This window comes from Anguilla rostrata, chromosome 13 (genome assembly GCF_018555375.3).
Source record: "Anguilla rostrata isolate EN2019 chromosome 13, ASM1855537v3, whole genome shotgun sequence".
NCBI classification, from domain to species: domain Eukaryota; kingdom Metazoa; phylum Chordata; class Actinopteri; order Anguilliformes; family Anguillidae; genus Anguilla; species Anguilla rostrata.
Genome location: NC_057945.1, coordinates 40,647,236 through 40,657,124, shown reverse-complemented (window position 1 = coordinate 40,657,124; position 9,889 = coordinate 40,647,236). Strand labels below are relative to the sequence as shown.

General features: G+C 48.2%; 1 protein-coding gene across 3 annotated transcripts in view; it reads right to left on the bottom strand.

The window, feature by feature from the left end:
- Nucleotides 1-795: 795 nt before the first annotated feature.
- Nucleotides 796-9,889, bottom strand: part of LOC135238016 (copine-5) — a 139,735-nt gene continuing 130,641 nt past the window's right edge. For all 3 annotated transcript variants that reach the window (XM_064305644.1, XM_064305643.1, XM_064305645.1), the window contains 3 exons: nt 7,402-7,459; nt 5,596-5,669; nt 796-4,229 (listed from right to left, as the gene is read on the bottom strand). In XM_064305644.1, coding sequence (XP_064161714.1) covers nt 4,041-4,229; nt 5,596-5,669; nt 7,402-7,459 — 321 coding nt within the window. In that variant the 3' untranslated portion in view covers nt 796-4,040. The remainder of the gene's footprint in view (nt 4,230-5,595; nt 5,670-7,401; nt 7,460-9,889) is intronic.

Sequence of the window (9,889 nt, the reverse complement as noted above, 5' to 3'; positions counted from 1 at the left end):
TTGTTCCCAATTAATTCACCTGAAAGGCTGTTAAAACCACATCAGAACGCCAGCGAAGCCGGCTTTGCAGATAAAAATGCGTCTCTTCAGGAGTACTTCTCAACAGGAGCGCCTCTGTGAATTAACCTTCGCACTCGCCGAGGGTTTACACTCCCGCTGCTAAACTATTCACCGAAATGCACTCAGTAGCCGGTTTCTGACAAACGATCAAGCCATTATAATACCATTATTCATTTTAGGAATGGCTAGCCTGAATTTATGCACTGTGTGGAATCAAATCTAATTTTAGCACAGTTGTTCTCACTGAAGACTATTTTCTATTAAAATCCATTTAGTGTTATGACGAGGGGGAAAAATGCAATTTGATTGGCTGGAGACCAATCATGTGACGGCCAGCGCTGAAGTAAATGCAGGAGGTGATCCATGACAAACATGCACATCCCTTATGACCTGTCACTCAAATCACAGCACTCGGGCTCAGAGAACTGCCGTTTCCCCTCCCTTTACCTGGGAGTCAGGTGTGAGACAGCCTGGCCAATCAGAAGCAGTAACTGTACAGCTGATTACCTGGGAGTCAGGTGTGAGGACAGCCAGACCAATCAGAAGCAGTAACTGTACGGCTGATTACCTGGGAGTCAGGTGTGAGACAGCCTGGCCAATCAGAAGCAGTAACTGTACGGCTGATTACCTGGGAGTCAGGTGTGAGACAGCCTGGCCAATCAGAAGCAGTAACTGTCGGTGATTACGGAGTCAGGTGTGAGACAGCCTGGCAATCAGAAGCAGTACTGTCGGCTGATTACCTGGGAGTCAGGTGTGAGACAGCCTGGCCAATCAGAAGCAGTAACTGTACGGCTGATTACCTGGGAGTCAGGTGTGAGACAGCCTGGCCAATCAGAAGCAGTAACTGTGCAGTTGATCAGCTTGGAGGAAAGAAGAGCAGGGCTGGATGTGGATTTGAGGCCCAGATTTGAGTATCCGTGCTTCATGCTCCCAGTGAGAAGGCCTGGCCCATCCCAACGAGCAAGCAGGCGCACGTCGGACCACCATCAGCGGCAGCTGTCAATCAGCCAGCATGGAGCAAAACGGCACCGCGGCAGGTTCCCCCACCCCACTGTGCATGATTACCCCCTATCCCCTTCTCCACAAATTTCTCTGATACACCTGAATTACAGATTGGCACTCTGGTGCCCCCTACTGGCCAGCGCCTCAGCGGCAGAGTGACAGTTGGCGCGCTGACGAGTCGCTATTGGGCAGCTAGCGGGAACCGTGGGTGTGCTGGCAGGAAGGTAACCGAAGCAGAGAAACAGCCAGCTAAAACCTTCCAGTTTCTCACTTACAGTAATTTCAGTTTCTGTACGTGGGCACATGCACGGCTCGCCAAACGCGTGAAATAGCTGGATCAAAACGATGACCTGCAATACCTACAGTCTGAGCAAAACACTCGCCTTCATCCAGTCAACGAAAGGACGTCAAGCCTAAATGATAAATACTAAATGCTGAAACTGTACTGTGATAAAAGATTTATCCCTTTGCAGTGAAGGAACTCATGCAGGTCAATGTGCTTCAACGTCTCCCAGTCTTCAAGTCTCCTACTCAGTATTACAATTTTTGGTTCTTACACGGTATTTTGTTAAGAACCTGCAAACCCACAATCTTGCACGAATACAATGTTTAAAAAAAAAAAAAAAAAAACGCTTGGTTAAAACTGTTCAGTAAACAGGAAAGACGCACAATATGGTCGGATTGAATCTGAGACTGAAACTGAAATAGCATGGCTGAGAGCGCACGCCCACGCGGCGCTGTAGCAGGCCAGCAGCCGGCGTTTGGCACACACAATGTGGCGGGTTGGCCGCAGTCCACTGCCATGGCTAATCCTTAAACCCCTCCAGACAAACAATCAGTCTCCCCTGAGAGGAGGCCCTAATGGTGAGGTCCAGATCATCCCAGTCAGAGAGCAGCATTCCTGTCAGAGAGCAGCATCTCCGTCAGAGAGCAGCATCCGTGTCAGAGAGCAGCATCTCCGTCAGAGAGCAGCATCCCTGTCAGAGAGCAGCATCCGCGTCAGAGAGAAGCATCCCCGTCAGAGAGCAGCATCGCCCTCAGAGAGCAGCATCCCTGTTAGAGAGCAGCATCCCTGTCAGAGAGCAGCATCCCCGTCAGAGAGCAGCATCCCTGTCAGAGAGCAGCAACCCTGTCAGAGAGCAGCAACCCTGTCGGGGAGCAGCATCCCTATCAGAGAGCAGCATCCCTGTCAGAGAGCAGCATCCGCGTCAGAGAGCAGCATCCCTGTCAGAGAGCAGTATCCCCGTCAGAGAGCAGCATCCCTGTCAGAGAGCAGCAACCCTGTCAGAGAGCAGCAACCCTGTCGGGGAGCAGCATCCCTATCAGAGAGCAGCATCCCTGTCAGAGAGCAGCATCCGCGTCAGAGAGCAGCAGCCCTGTCAGAGAGCAGCATCCCTGTCAGAGAGCAGCATCTGGAGAGGTTCGGGTTTCTCCTCCGCTCACAAGTGTCGAGCGCCGCGAAGGCACCCCAACCCTCCATGTAGTTGCCATTGATTGACAAGTCCAGAGTGCGTCACGTGACCCCAGCTAGTTTTGCCCGCTACCCCACACCGCATTGGATGATGGTGCGTGGGTGTCAAAGCTGCTCATCCAATTAAGCCCCGCCCTGTGGGATTCTGCTTGGCGGGATTCTGCTCCGCGGGATTCAGTGGAACGGCGGCGGTAAGAACTTGTCCTCAGGCTGCCCCCGGACAGGCATGATGTATGGATCACCACCTCACAAACAAAGCCCCTTAAACGATTCCTGAACGCAGGTCATCCATCAGCGTGCATGTGTCCGTCAAACATCAAGCGGGAGAAAAGGGGGAGGGGTCAACTTCTGCATAATGAATCCTGCTGCCCTTTATTCCACCTTCAAGAGCACAGCCCTGTCAATCCAGCCAATCAGCTGCTGGCAGGTTTTTGCTATTTCAGTGTGAACAGACACAATAAATGTGCGCTCAAATCAATTTTTTAAATATAAATCATTTCTAATGGCATAAATATTGAGCAAAGTAAATATACAAGTTGTAAATTATTTATTCATTTAAGTAAATATATAATCACAAGGTACTCTACTTGTTAAAATGATTACCTAATATTGTTGTTGTTCTGGTTGTTGTTGATTAACAAAGTTATAACGGACTGACGTGAAAATATTATCTACAGTATATTTGTGCTTTCTTCTTAGCATCATCAGTGCATGCATTTGATTGGATATGCCCTTGAAAACCCAGATCCAACAGATAAACTCCAACAGCATTTTCTCACCAGGAAACTGCAATGTGCGGATGTCAACGACATGTCTGTAACCACTGCCTCACAACCCCAAGTTTTGAAACTCTGTATGAAATGTCAGGTGTGGGATCACTGCTCTGAAAAATAATCAGCAAAAGACAAATAACCATGATGAAAAAATATTTAAGAGGATTCCACATCTTCTCCCCACAATAAATAGTTAAAACTCTACGATTCACCACATGGAAACCCAAGAGACACCGTTGAGAAAGGTATCTACAGACGTCACCTGAACGCACACGCCCTAATACACCGAGGGGGAGTGGCATCAGAGAGCAAAGTAGGGCACGTGGAACTGTCTGGAACACTTACGGACACGAGGACATACAGGCACAGTTTAAACCACAAACACCACCACTCTTCCACCATCTCACCTCCACCTGCCTCACCTCTCACGCGTTCACAAGATGGAGAACTCCAGAACTCCCCCATCTCCATGCTTTTTGCTTTTTTTTTACCACCCAAAGTACTCCAGATAATTTCTGAGTCAAGCGGTCTCTTCAGCCCCAACCATCCAACCCACCACTGCCCCCCCCCCCCACCCCCCACCCGAGAATAAAATACTGTCACTGTGCCTTCAAACATCTCCGCGCTCCAAGGACCAGTTGACGCGGTAGTTCAGTTCCACAGGGTTTCCCAGAGTCCAGAGGGGGGTGAAATCACCCCCCCTCCCCCCTTCGGAGGCGTCCCAGGAAGTCAGCTCAAATCTGCGTGTGCAGGGGGTGTCCGGGGGGCGTGTAGGGCGGGGGGGACGGGTTGGGTTTGATGCCCCGAGACTTCATGTAGGAGATGAACTGATCGGGGATCTCCGCCAGGACGTCCTTGGCAAGGCGGGCCATGCTCAGCACATGGTTCCCCGTCCGGTCCATATAATCCCGAAACGGCACAAACTGCGCCGCGGGAAACCGCCAGAACGAGCCGGACAAAAAAAACCCAAAAACAGAACAAAAACAGAACAAAAACAGAACAAAAACAAAACAAGAACAGAACAAAAACAAGGTCAGTTTGCACACTTTGACAAGGCCATGAGACAAATCAGTTCCTAATGACCCCACAGCACAGACCACACACTTCCAGCACCGTGAACACACTCCGGTGAAGATCTGAGAATAACAGCACCCCAAACCCAGTGTGCCCTGACATTCATAGCAGTGGCCACAAGTGCATTCAATTAATGTACCGTGACCGTTTAACAGGTCACCCTCATTGTGATTCTGGTTTGGTGACGGCCCAGGCTGCGCACCGAAATAACCCTCGCCAACACCGTCCCGCCAACACCGTCCCACACGTTCGGTTCTGTCTTCTTTAAAATGATAAACACTCTTGTCTAATGGGCATTTGCAGAAAAGGAGCTCGCACGCTCAGGCGGTACGCCTCACTAAACCAGCTCACATCAGGCTGGCACTGTGGACAGCAAAGCGGGCAGCTTCTTCTCTCGCTGGGTTGTTTGGGGGCACAAGAGGGGCAGATTCATGCAGGGCAGGTGTTGAGAGAGTAAATCAGTGTCATGACGCTCCTTTCAAAAGAGAGGATCAGGACTGCGCCGTTTCTACACAGCTGTGTTACACAACAGTAAATGGTACCATCGGATAGAATAGCAGCACAGACACCAAACAGACACATGAATTAAAGCACCCTTTAAACACACCACCGTTAATAATGCGCATATGCAGTATTTCCCCCTTCCTGATTTCCTCTATTAGTGCACACGTTTTCACCAAACTGTAGCGCCATGAAGCCTCTATTCAATCAACATTTGTCCTTAATATGCCCGTTACCTTCAAATAAATGCAAATGCTATGCTTACATCTTCACAAACCCTTATGGTGAGTTAGTTGTGCTTGCTGAACTTTGCAAAGCAGATTTTTTTAGAAGAAGAAAAAAGAATTCTTGCTTTTAATCATGGTTTTAAAATCTCAGCTATGGCGTGTGGGGGGGGTGGGGGGGGGGGTCGGGCTGGGAAGAAACTTAGAATTTAAAATTTTCTAAATCATTCTGTTCTAAATTCCCAGGCTGCCTCATTAAATCCCGTCATCTAAAAGGCCCCAAATTAAATATACATCCCCCTCTGTACTCCTGTCCTTCTGAAGAGTAAAGAACAACGCTAGTAAAATTCACACAGCTGAGCAGAGACTGATAAAGACAAATATACATTTAAATGAAGTCACACAGCAGGAGTTAGGGGAGATGGGATCAGAGTGGAAATCTAGGAGTAATAATTTCTGTTGTCTGGACTTTCGGTTCGTTTAGACTCACCTGCACGATGTCTCGTTCTGCAAGCTTCCCTCGCGAAGAGATTCGGATGTCGTCCCCGTCCAGCTCCACCATGGCTGCAACACAGGAAGACAGGCAGTTACACACACGTGCACACACACACAGGAAAGCACAGCAGCAGACTGTGGTCACACACACAGGGAGTTACACACACCAGCAGACTGGTGTCACACACACACACAGAGTTACACACACCAGCAGACTGGCGTCACACACACAGGGCCTTGCACACACCTGCACTGGAATACACACCAGCAGACTGTGGTCACACACACACAGGGCCTTACACACACCTGTACTGGAATACACACCAGCAGACTGTGGTCACATACACAGGGAGTTACACACACCTGCACTGGAATACACACCAGCAGACTGGGGTCACATACGAGGTGTTTCACACACCTATACTGGGTCACACACCTGTGGACTGGATCAGTGTCACTCTGCTCTACAATTTGAACCTGCTACCACCTGCACAACGTTCTCTTCCCCTAACCACTTGGCCAAACTCTCTGGCACTTTCTGTGGTTTTTCAGACAGTCTCTGCTTTTGAGGTGTCGCATGTCATGTCAGGCAGAGGAGGAAACTTGGCGCCCAGTACGTGCTACCCACTAATGAAAGATCACATCACCCGAAACCGTTGTCACATCTGTGGACCACGAACCCCTCAGTTTGAGTCACACGGCGTGACCAGAGCCCAAATCTGACGCGATGACACCTGCTTATTAACCAGTCTTCTGCAGTCGATAATTAGCGCGAAACTGACTGTTAGCCGCAGTCGCTCAGGCGGAATTACGCCCACAGAAGCCTCCCCCCCCCCCCGCAGGCTCGGGGCAGAGGCCCTTCCCGTCGAAGGAAATGAGGGGGTAATTATGCGCATTGTGTTCGCCGAGCGAAAACCACACGGGGAAGTGTTGCCCTTTTTTTGGCTTCCACAGATGCCATCAATGAGTCACACGCAACTGTGACCTGCGCTTAGCAATTATAATTACAGAAGTGGCAGTAGTAGTAGTAGTAGTGGTGGTAGTAGTAGTAGTAGTAGTAGTGGTAGTAGTAGTAGTAGTGGTAGTACTGATAGTAGTAGTAGTGGTAGTAGTAGTAGTAGTAGTGGTAGTAGTAGTAGTAGTGGTAGTAGTGGTAGTAGTAGTGGGTGGTAGTAGTGTAGGTATGTGGATAGTAGTAGTAGTAGTAGTAGTAGTGGTAGTAGTAGTAGTAGTGGTAGTAGTAGTAGTAGTAGTAGTAGTAGTAGTAGTAGTAGTAGTAGTAGTAGTAGTAGTAGTAGTAGTAGTAGTAGTAGTAGTAGTACTGTTACTAGTAGGGGTGTTCTTGCTGTAATTGTTGTTTTGTGGTATCACTCCGAAGCATTTTTCTGCAAGGGAACATGCAATGCTCCACATACAAATGCAGCATCAGGCAAAACACAGATGAAATAACATGCTGCATATGTTCAAATACATCAAAGATATGTAAGGCATATTACTGTACATATGTGCAATTATGTCACATTTTAAAGGGTAATATAATATATAAAAAAATAATTATATACTTCTATAACACATGGTAATATATAGTAAAATAATTCCTCACAATGCATTAAAAGCTGTTTTAGAGATTGCAGAAGGCCAGGATACAGTAATGGATAAACTATCCGGTGAAACGTGAAGAGGGCTGAACTCAAAGGGCTGCTGAAAGGCAGAAGACTTGTTATCTGAGAGGACTCCGGGGAGAGAAACAGGCTGAGGAGAGAGAGACAGACACTGGCCTCCTGATTAGAGGTGCTCTTACCGTCAAACTCAGCCTGGCCCACTCCCACTATTATGATAGACATTGGTAGATTAGCAGCCTGTGGGAACAGAAGAACACAGCTCAGTTCATCACGTATTACAGTATGAATAAGTGTTCAAATATGGTTAAAATCACTTATTAATGTTAGAAATACAGGACAGAGGGCGAGTCTCCCAGTATACAGACACCCCTGTCTGGACCAACCATGATCTGTATAGAGGAAACACACACACACAGGTATGCACATGTATGCACACACACACACTGTAGGAGCCATTATGTTGGTTTATAATAATTATAATACACATTATGCACATTATAATGCACACACAAACACACATGCACACACATGTACAAGCAAGCACACACATACACACGCACTCACGCTCACACACACTACATGCACACGCATGCACACACACGCACACAAACACACGCACACACACACACACACACACACACATGCACAAGCAAGCACACACATACACACACACACAAACAGAGAACATTGTAAATGCTATAAATCTTCACACACACTTGCCATTTTGCCTCAGTCAGACTAGTCATCAGGGAATGCGGGCATTGAACAGACTATTTGAATAAAACTCCATTTCAATAAATTTCCCAGTGGTGAACCCGCGGAATCCTTCCACTGCAACACATCTCTCATAAAGACAAACCAATTACTGAGACTAACGTATGAGACCCGACCAAAGCCACAATTTAAACCATGGCCCTCCACACCAGAATGGATTAGTAACGTATCAGACCACAACCACAATTTAAACCAAGGCCCTCTACACCAGAATGGATTAGTAACGTATCAGACCACAACCACAATTTAAACCAAGGCCCTCTACACCAGAATGGATTAGTAACGTATCAGACCACAACCACAATTTAAACCAAGGCCCTCTACACCAGAATGGATGAACAAGCGTTGTGGTGTCACTGACACCCAAACAATCAGAAAATAAATGTGTGTCACATAACAGCTACTAGAGACACACTGCAATTTCCCCAAAACCTTCACAATACACAGCGTCATAAGTCCCCCGTGACTGTGGGCCCTCTGGGTAAACCTCAGGGTTCCCTCAGCATGCAACACTGACAACACCTCTGTGACATCACAGCAGAAAGAACCCTGACTCCCGCCTCCTCTGCTGTGGACCCCGCCCCCTCTGATGACAGTCCAGGTTCCGTGGCTGACAGGCAGGCAGACATTAAAAAAAGCAGCAGATTACAGAAGAGAAGAAGCCAGCGGGAACCTGCTGTCCTCTCCTGTCAACGCCCCAGGCGCCCCATCATCAGGATCATCTGCAACCTGCCATCCAGCCTGCCTGCCTGCTGGCAAGCCTCTCTCTCACGCAACGGCGGGTAATTAAAACAACGCCCGGCAGCGGCGTTCAGAGACCCTGACTTCCCTCAGACAGGGACATTTATGTTCAGGAGCGTCTGCGCCTTCTCTCGTGAATGTTGGGCCATATTCCGAATACTGCGGGTTACGTTTACAAAAGTCGTGGCTTAAAATTCTCCGGACGTATACCGGGGAGGACGGAAAAGTCAGATATGCATGGATGCACACGCGCTTCTAAAATAAACCTTCGAGGCGCTCAAAAACATTAAACTGCTCATTCCATTTGCCATCTAACCGAAATGTTCTTTTCTGCGCCTGAAGTCCACTTTCGCAAAACCTGCAGCGTTTAACTACAGCTGACAAAACAAGCGGACGATTGCTGAGGGTGTGCGCGGGAGATTACGGAGAAGAGGAAAAGCTGAAAATGAGCAAGCAATATTACACAAATATTACACAAATATTACACAAATATTACACAAATATTACACAAAAGGGCTCATGAACGCAGCAGGGGCTGTTTCCGTGGCGACCTGTTTTTAAATGACAGGCACCAAGAAGCAAAGGGGCAAGGAGCTCTTCTAACGCCTGCTGGAGGCTTATAAGTGCTTATAAGTGCTTATAAATGCTTATAAGCACTTGTTATGAATGATTCATGCGAGGCCACACACCCTCTGAAGAGTAAAGGAGGAAGTAGGTCATGTTCCTGAAAGGGCCCCCCTGGAGGACAGACTCTGTGTGGGGAAGTGCAAACAGATGCCTGCAGCGCACACACACACACACAGACACACACACACACACACGCACACACGCACACACACAGAGACACACACACTCGCGCACACACACACGCACACACACTCGCGCACACACATGCGCGCACACACGCACACACACAGATTCGCAAACACTCGCACACACACACACACACACACACACAGATTTCCACACACTCACACACACACACACACACACATACTCGCGCACACACACACACAAACACACAGATTCACACACGCACACACACACACACACAGATTCACACACGCACACACACACAAACACACACAGATTCACACGCACACACACACACACACACACAAACACCAAACACAGATTCCCACATTCCCTGGC